This window comes from Acromyrmex echinatior, chromosome 6 (assembly GCF_024713525.1).
Source record: "Acromyrmex echinatior isolate Ae372 chromosome 6, ASM2471352v2, whole genome shotgun sequence".
Classification (NCBI taxonomy): domain Eukaryota; kingdom Metazoa; phylum Arthropoda; class Insecta; order Hymenoptera; family Formicidae; genus Acromyrmex; species Acromyrmex echinatior.
Genome location: NC_141857.1, coordinates 8,174,634 through 8,199,894, shown reverse-complemented (window position 1 = coordinate 8,199,894; position 25,261 = coordinate 8,174,634). Strand labels below are relative to the sequence as shown.

Below are 25,261 nucleotides of genomic sequence, written 5' to 3'. Positions count from 1 at the left end.
ATGCAACTCTTGAAGAAGAAAAATCATCTCTATAAATTACCGTGCGACTGCTCAAAGACGAAGAAATTAAGTTTTCCACAGACAGATTTTTAGTGAACACATGGCTTTTTGCATAAACTAATAAACATTTCAGGCTCGTTCAGAGCTAGATTTGTTCGTCATTACGAGGGCTAGCATTTTACGAGAATTTCAAAGCTTGCGTTTAAATCTCAATGAACAGAGAGCAATTGAAAAAAAGGTTTTATTTTTAATTTTTTTCTATTTAACTAATAGATCGATTTTAATGTTCCACGTCTCATTTTGTAGCTATTTCAAATACCTACATTTTTCATATTGAACTTTTTTCCATACAATCAATATCTTTCGTTTTATAAACGAAAAACGTGCTTTTTGGGACTATTCGATTTCTTTCGCATATTTTCTTCACAAATCTTGAGTCTAAAACATATGTATTTCTTTTCTGATGACCTTTCGAAAATTTTCGATGAAGAGAAATGCTAGTTTATAATTTTTATCCGGTAAAATTCAACTTCTACTGACCCGTTCTTACTACTCGAATTTATGAAGGAGGTATATAACGCGCATGAATAGTTGTAAACAATTAAATATCTCGTAAATTGTTGAGTCTTAACATAATGTATACTTGTGCGAGAGCGCACCGCGCGGAAAAAGGTTCGAGTGAGAAAACGGCACAAGGTTGATATGATGCACGACAGTGAAGAGAACTCCGTTTCATTTAATTTAACAAAAGAATTTCTTTAATGTATTCAGTTACAAAGTCAAAAGATATAATTAATTAAAGATCAGATTAACAGAATATTAAATGCGGTCACCTTTTCCAAATTGAGCTTGGAAACGCGGTGATGGAAAATCTCGGCGATTTTCCTCGAAGCTTCTCGAAAGTTTCGGTTTATAGCGATTTCACTAAACGGTTAGCACGGCGATTTTTCTCGGCACTTCTCGAAAGATTCGATTTATAGCGATTTCACTAAACGGTTAGCACGGCGATTTTACGAAGCGAGATTATGACTCTAAGAACTCTAAGAACTTTTTTGGAAGTAAGAAGGAGGACGGCGAGATCGAAGCATTTATTGCTTTCGGCCTGAGCTTTCCCTTTTGGGAAAAATCCAATAAAAATTTGCCACAATCGTAATTATTACGTGGCATTAGGTGTACAAAATTGATTGGCGCTTTGGATTCTTTTCTAGCGACGTTCAACGTAACAGTCATGCGCGACAGAAAATCCGTGCGTGGGATTGGTGACAGCGCGTGACGTATTCGTCGGAGCGCGGCGCTCGCGTGCGCGAATTGAATTGTTCTAGAACCTTCGATTGTCCGTTGCCGGTAACGACAACTTGTTTGCGTGTAACGAATTGTTTTTAAAAGGAACAAAGAACGACGAATTTGATGATTTTAATGAGGATTAAGATCATGCTCGAGATGAAATCACGAGCTCAATTTATGCATGCGTTCAATGACAATTAATGTCGGTCGACTGAAAGAATTCTTGCTTTTCTTTCGAATTACCGATCTCAAACAATACTATTATGGATTAATGGGAGGGGTACACTCTATTATTACAATTTATTAAAATTTATATGTTATTTAAATCGCGGTCTGATTCACGTTCACAACACTTAAAAATTATTTTATCCTTACTGTTTGTTAAATGAAAACAAATAATGCTCGTGAACATTATCAGTATGAATATGGCCTTAGAATGTCCCTTGCCCCTTTTTGATGCCGAGGTTCACGAGCGGCCGAGAATGCTGCGAAAATATTTTCGGTCACTTGAAACAGCGACTAGTGTGAGAAGGAGCACGCTGTCTCGTTCACTCTTGGCGCGCCGAAGAGAACACACTTTATGTTTCTCTTTCTATAGAGAACAAAGATAGAATGATAAACACACAAAAAGAACTAATAGCGTCTGCCCGAACGGATCTCATGTTATATCTTGCATCAGATCGTCATTTGATTCTATGTCGCTATCGTCAACGCAGAGTTCTTGGCTAAAATTGAAGTACTCAGGAGTCTTAATCTCTACACCACAGACCTCGCTGTAAATACAATATGGAAACTGGAGACCGATACAGAACACCGATACAAGATTTTTACGCAGACACCACAATCTTTATTACAGGTATTTATCAAGAGTAATAATTAAATATTAGTAAAATTAAAATTATAAGAAAACAGCTCAAACGATTCAAAATCCAATATATAAATAATAGTTACGAGACAATATAATATACATATGAATAATATTAAAAGATAAAATTATAAAACAAAAGTAGAAAAAACAATAAAATTGATAATAGAACTTAATAAAATTGAACTTAACAACATTGAAAATGATTTCGTGTGAAGTTGAAACGTATGTCCATCGTAAATTTTGTTATTAAATTCTGTTATAAATTTTATTGATTTTTCTACTTTTGTTTTATAATTTTATCTTCTAATATTGTTAATAAACATATAATATTGGCTTGTAGCTGTTGTCTATATATTGAATAATAAAATATTAATATTAAGAAGAGAATCTTGTAAGAGATGTTGAAAAAATGCATTCTTTTATATATAATTTTTTTATATAATCTTAAACCTTCACCAGTACTCTGAAATTTTCGGCCATGATTTGGCCGTTAAGGATCATAGCATATTTTACAAACTAATCAAACTTACCAACTTTTCACTCCTTTACCAATGAGAATATTTTATTTTAAACTGGTCAATTAGCGATGTGGAACTCTTCTTCATAGATACCATTTTGAATGGATAAACGCGATAAAAAAGAATACCATTGCACGTTTTAAAAGCTAAAATTTACTATTAATGTGCGTCAAAGATATATCGGAAGTAACGTTGACATAAATATATTGCAGTGGTGATTGTTTTGAAGAGAATCAAATAAATTTGAATGTGAATAAATTCGTATTTGCGTTTTATTCAAGATTAGGAAGTAACGCCATTACGCTTTCGTTACTTTTTTCTGTGCAACAATCGTTACTTTATTCTGTCTGTAACGATAACGGTAACGTCGTTATATTTTTACAATAATGATAATGAATTTAATCGTTACTTTTACCGTTACTTCAGTTCCCTATTATTTTCTTATTTTATAATTTATTTTTAATTTCTTAAAAAATATTTTGTACTTAATATTTTTTTCATACTGTGTTCTAATAGACACTGCCAATGTTGAAAATATATAATTCATATCACATATATGATATTATACTGTAAATTTTTACGGTACGGGCAATATTGAAATACAAATAAATATTGAAATACAAATAATAGTAATTCTGATACAAATAAATCGCTTAAATCATTGAAAATTGTGGAAATCTCTATCAGTTGACTCATTTCATTTCATTTTCATAAATTATACTGAAATGAATCTATTGATAAAGATTTCACCGATTTATTTCCACCAGGAAACATTAACGTTTAAAAATGATATTTAATGTGTATATTTATCTGTATAATCCAAATTATTATAAAAATGAATACAGTAAAATAACGATATTAAGAAAATAAAGAATTAATAAAACTGATAGGTAAGTTTAATATAGACAAAAGCTTGCTCTATATACAAACTGTAGTGGAGAGTTTCTAGTTTGAACATTTATTTCACATTTAATATTAAATTATCAGCTAATGAAATTTTAAAATCTAATTACTTACTTCAGCATTATAAAAAAAAATAACGAATTGTTCCTTTTCAAGTAACGGGAATGCCTTACTTTTTTGAAGTAACACGCAACCTTGATTTTATTGGACCAGCCCGGTATTTTTTTATCACACTAGTATGTGTATTATTTTTCTAATTTGTTTATATTTTGTTTGGTAGGAGGTACAGGCTTCCTTGGAAAAATGTTGATCGAGAAACTGTTACGAAGCTGTCCTGATATTTCTATGATATATGTGATGATACGTTCGCAAAAAGATAAAAGCCCTGAAAATCGATTGGACGAAATGCTTGAAAGTCCGGTTAGTATCTAATACACAAACTATATCAAAACATAATATATTTGTGAATCATTGTTATATAAATCTACATAATCCACAGCTTTATGATCGAATAAAAAAAGAAGTACCCAATTTTCGCAAAAAAATCGTACCAATCACAGGAGATTCCAATATCAAAGGTTTGGGATTGTCAAAAACTGATAGAAACATGCTAATAAGAAATGTAATTAAAATCATACTTATTACTCTTTCGTCTGTATACACTATATTTTAATGTAAAAAATTAATGTATATCTAAAAAAGCTTATACTATATACATATAACATGTTATATACAAGGTATCCCAGAATATTTAGGACAATTTTCATATGCAAATAGTGCGAACTAAACTTGTTGAAAAGTGCTCTTTTCAATCTTTGTAATAGTTAACGAATTATTAATTATTAAATATCGTTGTATTAGCGTAGTCTATTGCTAAATGCAAACGCATGGTGAGATGTCATGTAATCGTCCAGCGATCGAGATAGCTACGTACGGTAAATTGTTTAATAAGGTGTTCAGTAGCCTCGATCATTGTGCTGCTGCATCTCGCTGTGCGCTTGCATTATTAGGCGATAAGCTCGGTTAATATGGTAATTTTTAATAATTAGTAACTTGTGCATTTGGTGAAATGGACGGCCGAATATGTGCTTATTCGATAATCTTTAAAAATGAATATCTCGTTAATTATTGCAAAATAGACCTCTTTTGAAAACATATAATAAAGTTCATTTTTTGACAATAATTTTTTTCAGAAAAAAGAATTCGGAAAAAAAATTCATTTTGCATCCGAAAATGAATTTAGAATTGATGACATATCATTGAATTTTTTTTTAACTCTGTGCTACCTGGGATAACTGTCAACAAAGAAATAAATTCTCTCCTTTTTTTATATTTCTGTTATACTTAAAATAATGTGTAACGATTATTATTATTAGGTATCCATAATTTTTCATATGGCAGCAAATATGCAATTCTACGGAAAGATCAAAATTTCTACAATAGTAAACATTGATGCTACTGCTACCATCTTAAAACTTGCAAAACGCATGCCGAATTTGAAGGTAATTGATCTAACAATATGTTTTAACAATAGTAATTAACAAAAATTATTAATATATAATTAATATATATATATAATATATATCATATACATGTATATATAATTAATACATGTCATTAAATTTTTACTTATTTTAAGAAAGAAACATAAATTAAATTTATCATTTATTTCAGTCATTTATTCATGTGTCAACAATATACTCAAACTGTCATGTAAAACATATTGAAGAATGTATATATTCGTATCCCATTAATCATAAACATCTTATCACATTCGCACGGAACCTACCCGAAAATATATTTGAGGAGAAAATTTCTAAGTAATTCTCCTACTCCAAAAATAATAAAGTATAATTAAATATATTATATAACATAAATATAGGAACCTAACTTATCATTTTTGAACAGATTCTCCTCACAATGGCCGAATACATACACATTCACGAAGGCAATTTCAGAAGGACTATTTAAAAGCGAAGATGGAAGTCAATTTGGAATATTTCGACCTGCAATGGGTAACAATATAATTAATTATAAAAATTAATAGATTTTTTTAGCGAAGTATTTACTAAATTCCATTCATGTATAAGTTATATACAGTGTAACTATTTGCCACCGTTTTGTACGATTAGTTTACAACACATAGTATGGCACATCTATGTGGTGTGTCTTAAATATGCTAAAAGATTTCAAGAGATGATTCCTCACACAAATTCAAGACAAAAATTTTATATGACTGAATGTCTAAAATGGCTTAGTTTCAAAAATATATAATCAAACATGAAAAAAAATCCGTTTTTTCCATAAATTTCAAAAATTCAGATTGTTTTAAAAAATTTTCGTATGTTTAATAGAAGCCTTATCATTTCGAGCTGTACATTATTTTTTTATTCAATCAAAGCCGGACTCAAGGATAAGTGGGTATGCTTTTATTCTGAAAAAAATTAATACGTCATTGATTTTTTTTAAGTTTAACATTTTTTTAAGATAATTGTGATAAATGAACAAAAAAACGTTTCTTACATATTTTCAATAGAATAATCATTTTGAGGAAAAAAATAAATTCAAATGTGTAGACTCTAAAAATTTTATTTGATTATGATTTTATTACGATTTATTTGATATTGATCTCAGAAATGACTTATTCTATCGAAAATATTACAGATACATTTTTCTGTGAATTTTTCGAATGCTTTTCTGATGATATCCTATTTATCATAAAAAACTTTTGAACATAAAAAAATCAATGGCATATCAATTTTTTTCATAAAAAAAGCATTATCCGCTTTATCTTTGTCTGCTTCTAATTGAATGAAAAAAAATGTATAACCTCAAAAGATAATCGGCTTCATGTCTTTTAAACACGTATAAAGTTATATAATTAATATAATATTAAATAATATACATTAAAATAACCCGAAAGATTTTAAGAAAAAAACATCTTTTTGTTATTTTGATATCATATACCTTTGAAATCAAACTGTTTCAAGACATGATCATATGGAATTTTTGTCTTGAGGTTTTCTTCTTCGAAGTCAATTCCTTTTTGTGGGAGGAATCATCCCTTAAAGTCTTTTAGCGTACTTAGAACACACTCTATATAATGAGAAAGTTTAATTTTAAAATGACTATATACAAGCGTGGAGTGCGTGCATGCTTGCGTACATTTAATATAAATATTCATGCGTCTACGCAGAGGAATAATTGAGATTCGTTTTAGTTATATCTAGCGCCAGTGAACCACTTATCGGTTGGATCGACAATATGTATGGGCCATCAGGTTTCGCAAGGAGTTTGCTACTCGGTATCGTAAGATTTCACCACTGTAATGGCGCTTACAAGGCGAATATAGTGCCTGTTGATTTTACCGTAAACGCTTTAATTGCTACTGCGTGGGATGTCACACGTGACAGATGTAACATGTACGATTAGTTTTATGATTTATATTATTGTAACTATAAAAATATGAGGAATAACAAGTACATAAGAATAAATATAATGTATTCAAAGAAAATTGAACAAAGAACAAATACATATGTATGTTATAATATTGGGTCATCTAAAAAGTATCCGCGGTTTTTTGTCACTAGATGTGTGTTGATGGTCATATATCTAGTGACAAAGTACCGCGGATACTTTTTAGATGACCCAATACATGAGGGTGTTCCATATGTCCCGAACCGGCTGAATATCTCGAAAAGTATGCACTTTTGAGAAAAATGAGGTTATGCCTCTTATTTTCATTTTTGCACTAAAAATTCATTTTTATGTAAAAATGAAAATATAATCTCTCTAATGGGCTTGATCTTGACAAATATTATTCAGGACATGATCCAGGACATAATAAACAACAAGAGGTTTTAGCTATCAGAACACCTTGAGTAATGCTAATGCCGATAATACTGCAAGTACGGTATACTTTCAAGCATCATAACTCGAAAAGTACTTACTAAAACGTAACTTTATTGTAGTGTTTTGGAAAGCTTTCGACATTGGTTATTGACTCTGGAATCAAAGTAAGGTGTTCCGTTAAAGAAAATCGATGTAACCTTGATCTGACATGGCGACACTACCCAAGATCAAACTGCTGACATCACTAAATGCTTACTTTATATAATGCAATATTTCTGAAACATTTTTCTCAAAAGTGCATACTTTCCGAGATATTCATCCGGTCCAGGACATATGGAGCACTCCTATATGATATTCTTCGACTATACAGGTTGTCTCGAAATTTGTGAATGTCGCAGTAAGAAAGTTTTAAAAAAATTAAATGAAAAAGTTATTTGCGAATATTTATTTTAAGAAACAGTTTATGAAATAGAAAAGGTAAACTAAAATTAAATTTAAATTGTTAAACTATTGCTTGAAATAAAAATTCACAAATACCATTTTTACTTAATTTTTTACAAACTTTCCTTCTGTATTCAGATCCGCGAATTTCAGAATATCTTGTATAGAGCAAAAAATTATAATATTCTTATAAACTTCTTGTTTTACTAAGGCCTTGATAGCCTAAGGGCTTAGAACGCTCGTACGAAATACAATACGGTTCGACTCGCGATCCCGACCGAGGTAATATTTTCCGCAATAAATTTATTTACAGTTTTTCAGCACATTACATCTTTCTAATAAGGTGCTTGATTGATCATCAAATTATTAAAATTGCTTGTCAATTCGTGATATTACTACAGTGATTATAAGTCCGAAAAATCAATTCGGCAGTTCGAATTAATAACTGTATGTAAATATGATATATATATATATATATATATATATATATATATATATATATATACACACATACACACACACACACACACACACACACACATGTATATATATGTGTGTGTGTGTGTGTGTGTGTGTGTGTGTGTGTGTGTGTGTGTGTGTGTGTGTGTGTGTGTGCGCGCGCGCGCGCGCGCGCGTGTGTGTGTGTGTATATATATATATACATATATAGTAATTTAGATGAATTATTTAAGTATCAAAGATTTAACTTTGATCGTTGTGGCCATTACTTCTATATCTTATTGTTTGTTTAAATACACATTTATGTTCTAGCTATACAGATAATGTGCTTGTTTATAATTTCGTTCCGCCAGTCGATGGCCCTACTTGGAATGAATACATTCATGCATTACTTGACATCAATAAAATGTATCCCTTACGTAATGCCATATACTTGCCATTAATGACTCTCTTCAAACATAAGATACCATACAGATTTTGCGTTTGGTTCGGTCACTTCCTTCCTGCTTTACTTTTGGATGCCGCCAGTATCTGTATTGGACGTAGCCCGAGGTATCAAGCAAAGGCCATTGCACGTAAAAATTGTAATCATAACTATAAAACTGCAAAAAGCAATAAATTGATTGGCTACTGCATCGGGGCTAAGCGTTGCTGCGTCCTGTGTGCAGAAGCAACGCTCGTGAAACGTTATAACATGATGGAAGGGATTACATGGTGTGTGCAGTTGGACGGTGTCTCTCTTCAAATTTCCACCCTCTCTGTCTATGGTGTTGATGAGTTTGAAGGAGTGCATTCCAAGTTATGCTGATGTATCATTTTATCCTTTATTATTTGATGAACAACGAGGATAAATGATGCATCATGTGCTTTGTTCGTTAACTCGGAACGCACCCAAGGGCTACAACTATGAAACGCGAAACATGGGTATTCGTAGTCAATTTTTTATTTTAAAACTGCTTTAATGTAATGTCTTAAGATCTTAATACAGTCGGATTGATCTTAAGATTTTACTTACGATAGTCTTAAAGTAAGAATTGACTATGAATACCGACCTCTATCGCGTCGTGAATTTAATTCTAAATTTTTTCTTGCACAAAAAAATATTAGTAGATTTTCGTCCTACCACCAAGTCACACAGCCTTGATAGATTTTCTGTTATGCCTATAATATTTCCTTTAAATCTCTTACAATTACTGACTAAAATTTTGATGTGCATTAGCCTTAAATATAAATACTGTGTCTTATATTGGGTGCATTCAGTACTACAACTTCTCACTGAGCACTCACTAAATGGTCATGATACTGAATACACTCATTTAAGTTCTTAAGAATTAACTCACTGTTAATTCTTAACCGAAGTACAACTCTCATTTCTTATCTCTTTCCATTCTAGAATTGGAAAGAGACAGTGAATAAGTTGAACCTCGGTTAAGAGTTAATCGTAAGTTGTGGAACTGAACCTTAATGTACAGCCGGTCACAGAAAGATTGCAACATCTTTTTTTCGATGGGTTTCGGAATGCAGCTTGCTCACCGAGCGATTGATTCTTATTCATGGATACACAAATAAGAACTAATCGCTGGGTGAGTAAGGTAGGTTGCTGTATCCAAAAAAAAGCGTTGCTACCTTTCTGTGACCGGCTGTATGTACTATAATTTCGGTTTCTGTTTAAATCAAATAAAATTATATTAATAATATGAACAATTTTAAAAATATTCAATATATTTCAGAATGTGGAAATTATATATGAAGGTAGACAAATTTTGTAAAGCAGTCGAACCTTTCTGTATCACAGAATGGACTTATTCTAGGGATAATATTCAATCAATTTGGGATGATCTCGAAGAGAAAGATCAACAATTATTTAAGTTTAACATGGCGGAATTTAATTGGACAGAATATTTAATTAATCATTATCAAGGTCTGCGGCGCTATCAACTTAATGAAAATGACAATATGTTGAAAGTTAGTCGTATGAAATATGTAAGGTAATAAATCTCACTTTCAGTTAATTTTTCCAATTTAAGTTTCTCTTTTTATTTATAGACAAAATGTTTAATTTTAGATTTTATTGGATACATCAAATTATCAAAACTGTACTTTTCTTTATATTCTTTTGGATCATCTGGTTCATGTTTAGAGGATAATGTTCGAATAATATTTACTTTAAGTATGGTATTTGTTATCTTTTCATTATATATAATATATATAAACTTTATTTAAGATATTCAGTAATATTTTTAAACACTGTTTTTAAATAAAGTAATTACACCCTATATGGTGCATCTACTTAACTTTGTGATCCTTTTGTAATCTTTGCTGAGTCTTAAATTTAAAACTGATGGTCAAATTCAAAAGAGGGGACATTAAAAAGTATGAAACATTTTAAATAATTAAATAAGTTATGATTTTAAGAAAAAATTATAGCCATAAAATTTGAGCCATATTGAGTACACATGTACAAAAATAGAAGAAATCGCAAATCTAACATAGATTGATATAAAATTGATATAAAATCATTGAGATCATGAATCAGACATTGATATAAAATCCGGTTATTTTATATCAATCTATCTTAAGTGAATGGATTAACTATCACCAATTATATCATTTGGTATACGGGGTGTTTGAAATTTAAATGTTAAAACTTCAAGAGCGTATTGAGGATCGATAAAGAAAAAAGGTCGTGTAGAGATAACATTCGTTTTTGCTTCGTTTTGGAGAAAATCACAAAAAAATCAAAACGTAATTTTCATTTTTGTGTTTTCTCATTACTTACATTGTATTTATTCACTTGCTTAATGTAGATATTACTCAAAATGTTGCACTCTGCAGCAATGCAAATATTGCATTTGGTACGCGCAAACAGCTCGTATTCATCGTTTTCTCCTTACGGGAAACGAATCCATTTTGTGGCATTATGTACTATGTTGCTTGTAAAGCGGATGATCGTAGTAAAGGCGTACGTCAAAACAGAAAGAAACCTGAGAGATATGACGACTTAAAACTTGTAATCGCAAAATGCTGTCGTGCACTACTGCCTCCTGACAAAGTGGATTTAAGCTACATAACAAGGTCCACTTTTTAAGGCTGCAGATAACTCGATATTTGATTCGTATAATTGTGCTACATTCACAAAATGTAACTCAGAAATATTCATCTCTACAATCTTACATAGGCGTGATGTTTATTTCACTTAAAAATATTAATATTAAAGAAAAATATTAATTTATAATACACCCTTTTTTTTACAAATGTGCTAATATTTATATTTCAAATAATAAACTATGTACATATAAAAGTTGTATTTCACGCATTTTATTTCCATTAAACACAATTTTATAATTTATTTATTTTATTTGTTATTATTTTTTTATTACAATATTAAAATTTGAAAAGCATATAATCACAAAATTAATCTAAACTTTTTTTGTATAAGTACTTTAAGTATTTAAAATGCAGTTATAAGTTTCATTGCGACGCAAAAATTAGGTGTTTAATAAAATAAGGGAACAATATATTTTGTTAACAATAAAACAAATTAAAAGAAGGATTGATGAGACAAGCTAGTTAATTATGTGAGCTTGTACTTATCAATTTTTATAAACAAATATTTAAACAGTGTCAAGAGTTTTAACTAAAATACTGTTTATTTATAGAACAATATAAATGCAATTTTTACATCACAGTAAATCTTTATATAATATCCAACAACGCAAAATCTAAAAGTATGACATAAGACGTCTTTAAGTCATTTTTTTAGACGTCGATTTGATTTTGGACACTTTTTGTTGTCTGGATACATCTTGAATATTTAAAGTACTTATACAGAGAAGTTGAGATCTTTGTAATATCTTATAATATATACATTTCCATATATCTCCATTAGAGCACAGATAAAAAAAATACTTGTTTTCTTAATAAAATTATCTTTTTTACACGTTCTAAATCGTCGCTACAATTTTTATTTTTTGTATTTCATATATATATGTATATATTTATACGCACACACGCACGCACGCACACATATGTCCATGTGAGCTAAGCATAGATTATAATTAAATGTATTATATAGATTTACACACAAATGTATATTTGGGTTTACACATTTTTCTTTTTCTATAGTCAACTGCTGAAATCTAGATAGAGTATTAACTTGATATTGATGTGCGTGCATGCTAAGTGGCTTGATAGGTGATGATATTTGATGTGGAGAAAATAAGTTGTTCTTAATGTATTTATCTTCATTAGAATGAGATTCAATCAGATTTGGTTCAAAGATATTTTCCAAGTGTTTAAAGAATGTTATAGCCTTTTTTAAATTGGTTCATGTCCAGATACTGTCCATTTTCCTAATAAGTGGAATTGGTGGCGTGAGTTGTTTTTTGAGATTTCGTATCACTTTCCATAGTGAATACCCAGCAAACGAGAATGGATTAAAATGGATTGAAATTTTTTTCTATCTGAATGCATATTTTAAATAGCGAATACTTTTTTTGGATTCAATTGGATTCAATTAGATTCAATTGGATGCAATTGGAAAACTGTATTTCCTATTCAAATTCAAACTGTATTTCCTATTCAATTCTGAATTGAACAGTATTTACAATTATATTTGTGTGCATAGAAAAAGCTAATATTTATATATTTATAAAAGCTAATATAATAGATTTAAAGGCATAGAGATATGCTCCATGCAATGAAGATATGCTCCTATAAATGAATAAAAATGCATTCAGAATTGAAAAGTATTCATTTTACATTCAGAATTACAGACAAAGATATTCACCTCTTCGACAAAAAACAAATATAGAATCTATTAATAACATCATTAGACCAGATCTTCCTAGAACTAACTTTTGCACAGGCCATGTCCAGTTCCAATAAAATAGACATGATCAATAACTCAAATACTAAGAAAGAGCCGACAAATCACTCAGTAAAAGGACTCGAAAACATCAATCTTGAACTAATTACAGAATTCAGAGATAATAGGAAACTTATAATGACCATATTAGAAAATAAAAATGGCGAATCTTAAAATACTTTGGAATGATTATTGATGGGATATACGTGGAATAATGCGACAAAGTCTACGTTTTCATTACAAACAGTTTTAATAAAATATTACAAGACGTTGTAAAATGTTAAGCTCGTGGTAGACTGATTATCGTTTCGCGGCACTCGTGCTCGACGTGTAGTAATACAAAAGACGAAGGTTACGATCATAACGTACAGTATCGCAACCATCGAAATGATGAGAACTGAATCATTTAAAAATAGTGGCCCATATTCAGAAGGCACTTACACACACAACGCTTAGCACACTGACATGCAATAATTTACGTTACGCATACTATAGACTTTTAGAAATATTGGTCATCTAAAAAGTATTCGCGGTTTTTTGTCACTAGATGGTGTTAATGGTCAACACATCTAGTGACAAAAACCCGCGGATACTTTTTAGATGACCCAATATAATATGCTACTGCAATTAATCGTCTGTTAAATAATTAATTGGTTCGGAAATTTCATTTCAAATTTTGTGTTAACTCAAAATTATATACAGAATATATTTTTTGCGAAGTTTTCAATTATCTGACATAAATGCTTAAAGCTTTCCCAAAAAATTCGTTTATAAAAAGTCTCTCTACGATTTTTTGTTATTGAATTACTCACGAATTAAGTAAAAAGGAACATTCCGACTCATAACTGTGTTATAAATTATCATACTGCAATTAAAGGTACAGATTTCTAAAGCTAAAAAACTTCGCTAAAACTTTTTTCATCGAATGATTTAATTATCAATTTTATTAAAAAATTGAATATATATAAATTTGAGTTAAAAATATGACTATACTTTCATTGTAACCATTGCACAATAGTTATAGAAGGAAAGTAATATTATGTTTTTAGTTCAAATACATATATATTCTATTTTTAAAAATTGACATTTATTTCACTCGATAGAGCAACGTTTCAACTTTAGGAATTTTTTAATTGCGATACGACGATTTCGCCGTTAATGAACAATCAAAATCGGCTTCTTTTTATTGCTTCTTTTTATTTAATTCAAAATAAAAAAGTTGTAGAAATATTATAATAAAAAAAAACAGTTTTATAGCGAAAACTTTGTTTTCGATAGATAGTGGAACATTTTCGCAAATGTGTTTTGGGCACGCGACAGATCTATAAAGCGAGAACAAATTTTTTCATTTTTTTCAGCTTGTAATTTTATATTTCAAAAATACAAAATTCACATAAATTTAAAAAATAAAATAAGTTCTTGAAAGTAGAAATTTCATGCTTTAAAACCCTTTTTCTAAATTTAAATTTCGTTTATTTTTAACGAAGATTTACAATTTTGGACTAACAAAATTTGAAACAAATTTTCCGTATAACTTAGTACAATATATTCTGAAATACCTTGTATATGTACTCACGCACGTACACTCATCAATATCAAATGTTAATATTCTATCTAGACTTTAGCAGTTAGCTACAGCAAAAGAAAAATTGCGTAAACGTAAATATATATATATACATACATACGCGCGCGCGCACACACACACACACACACACACACACGCGCGCGCGCCGCACGCACGCACGCACGCACACACATGTACAGTCTGTTCAATAAGAACGTGATGCTCATTATTCTACAAAGAGCGACCGTAACGATATCTTCCTGAACTCGTTTAAACCTTTATTTCGTGCTCTTTTGCGCAATATATCCTACCAGCACATTGTATAGTTTACGTCAGCGAATTTATTATTTTTACAATGAGTGCCAAATTCTTGAAGCGGTACGAGGCAGTATTTTTAGTGAATGGAATGGCCGGCAATGTCCCCAGATGCTAATCCCATTGAAAATGTGTGGTCGTACATGAAGATGAAACTCAAAGGAAAGCCAGTGTACACGGTGGAGCAGCTGTCATTTCAAATTAAGAAGATATGGCGATCTTTGCTAAAGAAATATGCAGATAACCTCGTCGAAAGTATGGAAAAAAGGTGTCATGCAATAATCAGTAATAGAGGTGATTGGACAAAATACTAGGGTAGGTAATTGCGCAATAGCTAATAATGTGTACTTCAAAAAAAAAAATAAAAAACTGTCTAAATGTTTATAGTTTTTTGATTATGGCAGACACTTTCTTATTGAACAGACTGTATGTATGTATTTATATATGTATGTATATATATATATATGTACATGTATATATGTATATATAAAATACAAAAATTAAAAAAATGTAGCGATGATTTAGAACATATATAAAAAATAATTTCATTGTAAGAAACAGTATTTCTTTACTCCTCTGTCGAAAATACGGAATTTTATAAAACGTTGACGACCATTCGATGACGATTTTTTAAGAATTATACGTTTTCAAACTTTATAAGAACGCTTACAGAATACTATTGGATTTTAAACACTTTCAGAACGCTTATAAAATACAATATATATCGTTTCATACAATTTCTGTAATGCTAAAGTAACGTTTTCCAAAGGATGCTCAAAACGCGGATGCGCCTTCGTGCAGAGCGTTGCAATTTCCGCTTTATGAACACTCTAGTGATCGTTTTTAAACTCTCAACGAACTTCCGCAATCGTTCGTGTAAACGTTAAACAAACCTTTATGAAACTTCTCATTTTCGTCAGGACTGTGCTCTAATGGAGATTACATATTAATAATGGAGATGTACATATTATAAGATAATTACAAAAATCTCATTTTTTTGTATAAGTACTTTAAATATTTAAGATGTTTAATGTAAAGTTTCATTTGATACAGAAATTGCACGATTATATTATTCTGTAAATAAACAAAATATTTCGGGTTGAAACTCTTGACATTTGTTAGAATAAATAATTTAAATCGAGTTTGAGGATTTTTAGAGATCTAGAACTTCAATTTCACAATTGTTCAAAATTTAGTTGTATGAAATGGCCATCAAATAATAGATCAATAAATATTTTATTTAAATATAAAACGGATTAAATTATTATATCATAAAAACGACTGTTGAACTAAAAGACTGTAAATCCGAGGACTGTATTAGCATCTTAAGACATTATTTAAGACAGTTTTAAAATAAAAACGGACCATGTATATCGCCCCATATTTACCGCTTCACGTTTAACAGATTTTTTTCTCTGACGCAACATTCATAGACAGAGACTTAGAACTAGGCGGAGATCTAGAAAGAGATGCTTGCAAACTAAGCACACCATTGGTGCGTTCGGGGAGAGGCTATTAGTATTATTTCTATCATTCTTTTCGTAAGACGTGAAATAAAGATAGAATGATAAACTCACAAAAAGCGCTAATAATGTCTGATCGAACGGACCTCATGTTATATTTTCCATCAGATCGTCACCTGATTTTGTATCGTCAACGCAGAGTTCTTGGGTGAAATTGAAGTACTCAGAAGTCTTAATCTCTATCCTACAGACCTCGCTGTAAATACAACATGAAAACTGAAGCATACAGTACACCGATACAAAATTTTTACGCCAGGCAGACAATCTTTATTACAGGTATTTACCAAGTGTAATAGTAAAGTAAAACATTAGTAAAATTAAAATTATAAGAAAACGGCTCAAACATTTCAAAATCTAATATATAAACGAGAGCTACGAGACAATATAATATACTTATTAACATCAGAAGATAAAATTATAAAACATAAATAGAAAAAAACAATAAAATTGATAATCGAACTTAATAACATTGAAAATGACCGTGTGAGATTGAAACGTATGTCTATCGTAAATTTCGTTATTAATTAAGTTCCGTTATCAATTTTATATTGTTTTTTCTTTTGTTTTATAATTTTATCTTTTAATATTGTTAATAAATATATTATATTGGCTCGTAGCTCTTGTTTATATATGAATAATTAAATATTAATATTAAAAAGAGAATCTTGTAAGATCCAGCAAAGAATGTATTAAAATGGATTGAAATTTTTTTCTATCCGAATGCATAGTTTAAATAGCGAATAGCTTTTTTATGGATTTAATTGGATTCAATTGAATTCAATTCGATTCAATTGGATGCAATTGGATTGAAAAACTGCATTTCCTATTCAAAATTTTGAATTGAACAATATTTACAATGTATGTGTTGTGCACAGAAAAAGCTAATATTATATTTAGATTGAAAAGCATAGAGGTATGCTCCATGCAATTCCTATAAACGAATAAAAACGTATTCGGGATTGAAAAGCATTCATTTTAGCATTCGTGAATCAATATTTCTGAAAATCAGAATCCATTTCAATTAATTTCAATCCATTCTCGTTTTCTGGGGAAATCTTGAAAAAAATGCATTCTTTTATATATAATTTTGTTATATTAGGTGTAGTAAAAAGAAATCCATTATTTTTCCAATAGATGGCTTTAATAATCTGTATCACGCGTAGACGAGATCATCTATTGGAAAAATAATGGATTTCTTTTTACTACACCTAATATAATCTTAAACCTTTACCAGTACTCTGAAATTTTCGGTCATAATTTGACCATTAAGGGTCATAGCATATTTATTATTATCTGGACATAATAACATTGGTATACGTTATAATGATGAATGTCGAACATCATGTGACCGATGTCGTACGTAGAGTGAATCCTGTATTTCAAATACGCTGGGTTCGTTCCAGATCAATCCCGAGTAGCCAAGAGACAAAATACAACAATATTAATATATAATATGAAATTTATGTCACATTATATATTAACACGATAGTTGAATCCGTCGAGAACGTTGGACGGTTTTCTTTATACTTTATTTTATACATTGAACGCTACACACTTACAATTGTGATATTAATTTTTTACTTCTTTTGACATCAAAATTTGAAGATTTTTTTTTAAATATTAACATGGATTTTCTCAATTATCAAACTGAGAAAGAACAACGAGAAATTTTCGCAACTGGTTAATCAATCGCTTGACGAGCAATTTTCTCTATTTTAATGCTCATCTAATTATGTAACGAAACGGTCGCTTTCTTAATCTTTGAATAATAATTTTTACTGCGCTGGAATTTTTTATACAGCTGAAGAGGGTCTAAATACATGGTTGAAACATGTACTTAGTATTGTATTTTGTAGCGTTTTAACTTGCTTATTTTCTACAGTTCTTGTTTGTTATATCTATCTTCAATTATACTTATATTATATTAAACTAACAATTTAGATTTTTTTTTATGTTTTCTGACTCTTATTAGTCTTTCATATCATACTTTGAACATTAAGAGTTCTATTGTTTTAAGTTTTTTATATCACATTATGTATGCTGATATTAACTGCGTTGTGTTCTCAGTTACATCATACTACGCAGCAAACAAGAATGAATTGAAATGGATTAAAATGATTTGAATTCAGATTTTTAGAAAAATATGAATTTATGAATATTAAAATGAATCCTGAATGCATTTTTATTCATTTATAGGATGGAGCATATTTTTATACTTTTCAATTTAAAAATATTATATTATTTGGGTGATGTGATATGCATCGTGAATACTGCTTAATTAAAAATTTTGTATAGGAAATGCAGTTTTCAATTCGATTGAATCTAAAAATAATATTGAGGTGATTTCTCCGCATTATAACTACTGCTTAATTAAAAATTCTGAATAGGAAATTCTTTATAGGCAGTTCTTTAATTCAATTGAATATAGAAAAGTTTTTCTTTTAATGGCCCAATAAATTTTCTTAAAATGAGCCATAAATACTATTCAAAATTATGAATAGAAAATCCATTATTTAAAAATACATCATGAATGCTATTTTATTCAAAATTATGAAAAAGAAATTTTTCGGTTTAATTCAACTGAGTTAAAAAAAAGTTATATCGTAAAAATATAAATCATGAATTCTACTTCATTTAATAGTTAAAAGAAATATAAAAAGAACTACGTAAATATGTATAACAAATGTTACATATATAAATTCCTTATTTTTAATAATTTAATAAATTAATCGCTTTTATACATATTTTATATTAATACGTTTCCTTTATTATACAGCTAGCGCATATTTTTTTGTATAAAAGTTTTAAAATAATAACTATAGAATTTCATGTAATTACTGCTTTAATTTATTTAAACTTTTACGTGTATAAAAATTTTTTATATGTAATCCAATTCATTTTTAAAATATGGATGAATTGAAAATTTTCAATCTATTTTAATCCATTTTTGATTGACTGGATATTTAAGGTTATTTTAGATATTGAAGGCTGTTGAATTTGTACATATTGAATTTTTTTAGATTTTAAATTTATATCTTTTTCTTGTCTTATTGTTTGTGATTTTATGCCTATCATTCAACGAATATCATATTTCACGGCAGAATTTCGTTAGCGCACAATGTCCAAAGTGCATTCGGTTTTACGCATGAAGCATCATTTATCCTTGTTTAACATTCGGTGAGTAACAAGAATAAATGACTCAGCAACGAGAATGGATTAAAATGGATTGAAATTTTTTTCTATCCGAATGCATATTTTAAATAGCGAATACTTTTTTTGAATTTAATTGGATTTAAATGGAATCAATTAGATTCAGTTAGATGCAATTGGATTGAAAAACTGCATTTCCTATTCAAAATTTTAAATTGAACAGTATTCACAATGTATTTTTTGTGCACAGAAAAAGCTAATATTATTTTTAGATTAAAAGACATAGATATATGCTCCATGCAATTCCTACTAATAAATAAAAATGCATTCAGGATTGAAAAGCATTCATTTTAATATTAGTGAATCAATATTTCTGAAAATCTGAATCCATTTTAATTCATTTCAATCCATTCTCATTTGCTGGGGATGCATCATGCGTGAAACAGAAAGCAACCCCATTCACATCGGTCAAGTTAGGTTACTTAGGCCCGGTTGTTCCACTTTTTGGTAAATTTTACCTATTAAATAAATCTGGCAATCCGCACATGTGATTGGGTAATTTTGCTTATTCAACAGGTAAAATTTACCAAAAGGTGGAACAACCTGCTGCTAGTTTTTTATAGCAGCGAAAAGTTAGTAACTTTGCTTTACCAATGAGAATATTTCACGCACTTTCACTCGCGCACTTTCACTCGTCGATCAGTCAAAACAATATCGTGAACTTTATCGATGATTTCTGGTGTAGTAGCCTCAATTGGATGTCTCGAACGAGGTGCATCACATGAGGATGTACGACCACATTTAAATTCATTTATCCAATTGTATACAGTCGCAAACGCTGGTGCAGATGTGCTATGACATTATCCGACTCGGCTTTGATTTCTTTCGGCGTTAAACCTTTCATATGTAGATGTTTGATCATTGCACGAAACTCGTTTTTTTCCATTTTGCAAAAAATACAAAGGTTGTTCGCTTTAATAGTCTACAGAAATGAAACCACGCGATGAATTCCGCTCAAAATTTGAGTAATCTTGAAAGATGCTACTTGTCAAAAAGTAATGTGACATGACACTGCGAGTGCCTTCTTTTCTAATAACTTATTGACTTGCCCTCGTACTTTTATCTTAAATTCTTTTTTCAGTTTCTTGATAATGCATTCCATTTCTCCAGAATTACTTTCTGTCAAAATTCCGTCATCAACGTAAATTTAAAGAATTACAGTGCTATTCATTTTTTTTAAAACATATTATTCAGTGCTTAATGATTTAAAACCCAATTTCTTGAGAAAATTTGTAAATCTCACGTTCCATCTCAAAGGCGCTTGCTTCATTCTATATAAAGCCTTTTTAGTTTGAGAATCTTATTCTTGTAATTATAACCCTCTGGTAGGTATAAATATCTACTTCTAGTTCTCCATAAAGAAAAGCTGTCTTTATGTCAAATTATTTCATGTGTAATTATTTCATAATTTCTTGCTGTTGCTATCGCTAAAATGTTTTTTAATGCATCTATCACAAGACTGTAGGTTTCCTGATAGTTTAATTTTTCTTTCTGTTCACATCCTTTAACGATAAGTCTTACTTTGTATTTTCCTTTCTCTTTTATTCTGAAGACCCACTTACTATGAAGAGATTTTGTATTTTTAGCTTTATTCTTGTCTACAGCTTTCCATACATTATTTTCCTTTAATGAAACTTTTTCTTCATTAATTGCTTCTATCCATTCAATTTTATCAGTATCTGTAACGGCTTCTTTATATGTAATGTAAGCATAATCCTTAAATTTCTCTGTCTTTCTTCGTCTCATAGATTTTCTTATTCCGTTATCATTTATGTACTTCACATCTTGTTCACATTTTATCTTGATCTCGATCTTCCTCCTCTATTCCTTTAACATCCTGAAATTCATCTCCTTCTTCTTCAAAATTTTGTTCTTGAAACTTTTCCAGGCTTTCATTTTCTTCATCTTCTTCATGCAGATACTAAATATATTATTGTTTCTTTCAGTTTCATTGTTCTTGACTTTTTCTTTTATTTCTGTTGAACAAAATTTAACATCTCTGGCTATCAAAATTTTTCTTTTCTTACAGTCTAGTCTATATCCACAAGATGCACATCCATCAAAACAGTAACTCTTACTTCTCACATCCAGCTTTTTAAGAGAATCGAGCACTTTGGCAAATGCTTCAAAAACCTGTAGATTTCTTAAATTTGGTCTTTTTTCTTCCCACATCTCAAACGGTACTACTTTTAGTGAATCACACAGTGTTCTATTATTTATTACATGAAGTATCTTCGCAAAGTTTTGCCATTTTCTCAATATTATATTTCTTTAAACTAAAAATATCTATTCTTTATTTATTTATTTATTTATTTTTACATTAATGTCGTTGTTATGTATATGAAAATCCTCCTGGATATCATTTTGAATGGATAGATCCGATAAAAAAGAATACCACTGCACGTTCTAAAGGTTATGCAATATATACTATTAATATGCGTCAAGGATATATCGGAAGTAACGTTGACATAAATATATTGCAGTGGTAGGGAATTGTTTTGAAGAGAATCAAATAAATTTGGATGTGAATAAATTCGTAGTTTGCGTTTTATTACAGGGTTAGGAAGTAACGCCTTACTTGTAACGCCGTTATCATTACTTTTTTCAGTAACAATCATTACTTTATTCTGTCTGTAACGATAACGGTAACGTCGTTACATTTTTACAGTAATGGTAAGGAATTTAGTCGTTACTTTTACCGTTACTTTAGTTCCTTATTATTTTCTTATTTTATAATTTCTTAAAAAATATTTTATACTTAATATTTTATATTGTGTTCTAATAGGCACTGCCAATGTTGAAAATATATAATTCATATTACATATATATTATTAGACTGTAAATTTTTACGATAAAGACAATAAATATTGAAATACACATAATAGAAATCCTGGATAGTAATCCTGGATAGTAATCCCATAATAGTAATCCTGGAAATCAATCGCTGAAATCATAGAAAATTGCTGAAATCTCCATCAATTGACTCATTTCATTATGAATTATACTGAGTCAATTGATAAAGATTTCACCGATTTATTTCCAACAGAGGACATTAACATTTAAAAATGATATTTAATGTGTATAATTATCTGTATAATCCAAATTCTTATAAAAATGAATACAGTAAAATAACGATATTAAGAAAATAAAGAATTAATAAAACTGATAGATAAATTTAATATAAAAAAAAGCTTGCTCTATATACAAACTATAGTTAGTAGAGAGTTTCAAGTTATATATTTATTTCACATTTAATATTAAATTATCAGCTAATGTAATTCTAAAATCTAATAACTTACTTCAGCATTATAAAAAAAGATAACGAATTATTCCTTTTCGAGTAACGGTAATGGCTTACTTTTTTGAAGTAACACGCACAACCTTGATTTTATTAGACCAGTCCTGATACTTTTTGATCACACTAGTATATTATTTTTCTAATTTGTTTATATTTTGTTTGATAGGAGGTACAGGCTTTCTTGGAAAAATGTTGATCGAGAAACTGTTACGAAGCTGTCCTGATATTTCTATGATATATGTAATGGTACGTTCACAAAAAGATAAAAGCCCCGAAAATCGATTGGACGAAATGCTTGAAAGTCCGGTTAGTATCTAATACACAAACTATATAAAAACATAATATATTTGTGAACCATTGTTATATAAATCTATATAATCCACAGCTTTATGACCGAGTAAAAAAAGAAGTACCTAATTTTCACAAAAAAATCGTACCAATCATAGGAGATTCCAATATCAAAGATTTGGGATTGTCAGAAAGTGATAGAAACATGCTAATAAGTAAGGTAATTAAAATTACACTTATTAACTTTCTCGTCTGTATTATATTTTAACATAAAAAATTATGTATGTAATTATATATGTCTAAAAAAGCTTATATTATACACATATAAGGTGTTATATAGAAGGTATCTTAGAATGTTTAGGACAATTTTCATATGCAAATGCAGCGAACTAAACTGAGTCGAAAAATGCTGTTTTCAATTTTTGTAATAGTTAACGAGTTATTAATTATTAAATATCGTTGTATTAGCGTAGCCTATTGCTAAATACAAGCGCACGGCGAGATGCAGTCATGTAATCGCCCAGCGATCGAGGTAGCTACGTACGCGACAAGATGTTTACTACTAATAAGGTGTTCAGTAACCTCGATCACTGTGCGCTTGCATTATTAGGCGGTAAGCCGGGCTAATACAGTGACTTTTAATAATTAATAATTAATACATGCATTTGGTGATCGTCCGAATATGTGCTTATTCGGTACTTATTCTTTAGAAATGAATATCTCGTTAATTATTGCAAAAATTGGAAAGTTGTAAAAGACTTTTCGACTCAGTTTAGTTCGCTCTATCTGCACATAAAAATTGTCCCAAATATTTTGTCCTAACTATCCTGTATATACACATATTATATATACATATATACATATATATGTATGTATATATAGAGGGTGAATTATTTTAATTTATCCAGTCGATTTTCTCAAAATCTATAAGTTTAAGGCAAAAATGTTTCAGACAAGAGTTTTATGGTTTGAAGGGAAAAAGAAGTTGATGACCTTGGTTGTCCTTAGTCTTAAGGTCAGATAATCTTAAGGTCAGATCAAGGTTAAAAATTTTTTTAATGGAACTCCTCATTTTTTATTAAATATTTTTATAGCTGTCTTCAAGATTTCTTTTGAAAACATATAATAAAATTCATTTTTTGACAAGAATTTTTTTCAGAACTTTTCAGAAAAAGAATTCATTTTGCATCTGAAAATGAATTCAGAATTGATGACATATCATTGAATTTTTTTTTAACTCTTTGTCTATCTGGGATGACTATCAACAAAGAAATAAATTCTCTCTTTCTTCTATATTTCTATTATACTTAAAATAATGTGTAACGATTATTATTATTAGGTATCCATAATTTTTCATATGGCAGCAAATATGCAATTCTACGGAAAGATCAAAATTTCTACAATAGTAAACATTGATGCTACTGCTACCATCTTAAAACTTGCAAAACGCATGCCGAATTTGAAGGTAATTGATCTAACAATATGTTTTAACAATAGTAATTAGCAAAAATTATTAATATATAATTAATATATGTATATAATATATACTATATACATGCATATATAATTAATATATGTCATAAAGTTTTCACTTATTTTGAGAAAGAAACATAAATTAAATTTAACATTTATTTCAGTCATTTATTCATGTGTCAACAATATACTCAAACTGTCATGTAAAACATATCGAAGAACGTTTATATTCGTATCCCATTAATCATAAACATCTTATCACATTCGCACGGAACTTACCCGAAAACATATTCGAAGAGAAAATTTCTAAGTAATTCTTCTATTCCAAAATAATAAAATATAATAAAATATATTATATAATATAAATATAGGAAATAATATTAACTTATCATTTTTTG

The 25,261-nt window shown here is 29.4% G+C and overlaps 2 protein-coding genes across 11 annotated transcripts in view; both read left to right on the top strand.

Moving 5' to 3' along the window:
* LOC105145287 (putative fatty acyl-CoA reductase CG5065) overlaps positions 1–25,261 on the top strand; it is a 91,304-nt gene that overhangs the window by 61,693 nt on the left and 4,350 nt on the right. For 6 of the 10 annotated variants that reach the window (XM_087407163.1, XM_087407164.1, XM_087407162.1 and 3 more), the window contains 5 exons: positions 16,703–16,870; positions 23,269–23,408; positions 23,488–23,610; positions 24,730–24,855; positions 25,028–25,173. In XM_087407163.1, coding sequence (XP_087263289.1) covers positions 16,804–16,870; positions 23,269–23,408; positions 23,488–23,610; positions 24,730–24,855; positions 25,028–25,173 — 602 coding nt within the window. In that variant the 5' untranslated portion in view covers positions 16,703–16,803. Of the gene's footprint in view, positions 1–11,192; positions 11,401–16,702; positions 16,871–21,652; positions 21,985–23,268; positions 23,409–23,487; positions 23,611–24,729; positions 24,856–25,027; positions 25,174–25,261 lie in introns of those variants that run through there. The other 4 variants (XM_087407168.1, XM_087407169.1, XM_087407167.1 and 1 more) reach the window with 3 other exon arrangements.
* Positions 1,421–10,801, top strand: LOC147909341 (putative fatty acyl-CoA reductase CG5065). Its single transcript, XM_087407172.1, has 10 exons — positions 1,421–2,140; positions 3,854–3,993; positions 4,073–4,195; positions 4,950–5,075; positions 5,248–5,393; positions 5,482–5,588; positions 6,794–6,995; positions 8,638–8,877; positions 10,056–10,313; positions 10,391–10,801. Exons 1-10 carry the CDS (start codon positions 2,071–2,073, stop codon positions 10,470–10,472), a joined length of 1,494 nt encoding a protein of 497 aa, XP_087263298.1. The 5' UTR covers positions 1,421–2,070; the 3' UTR covers positions 10,473–10,801.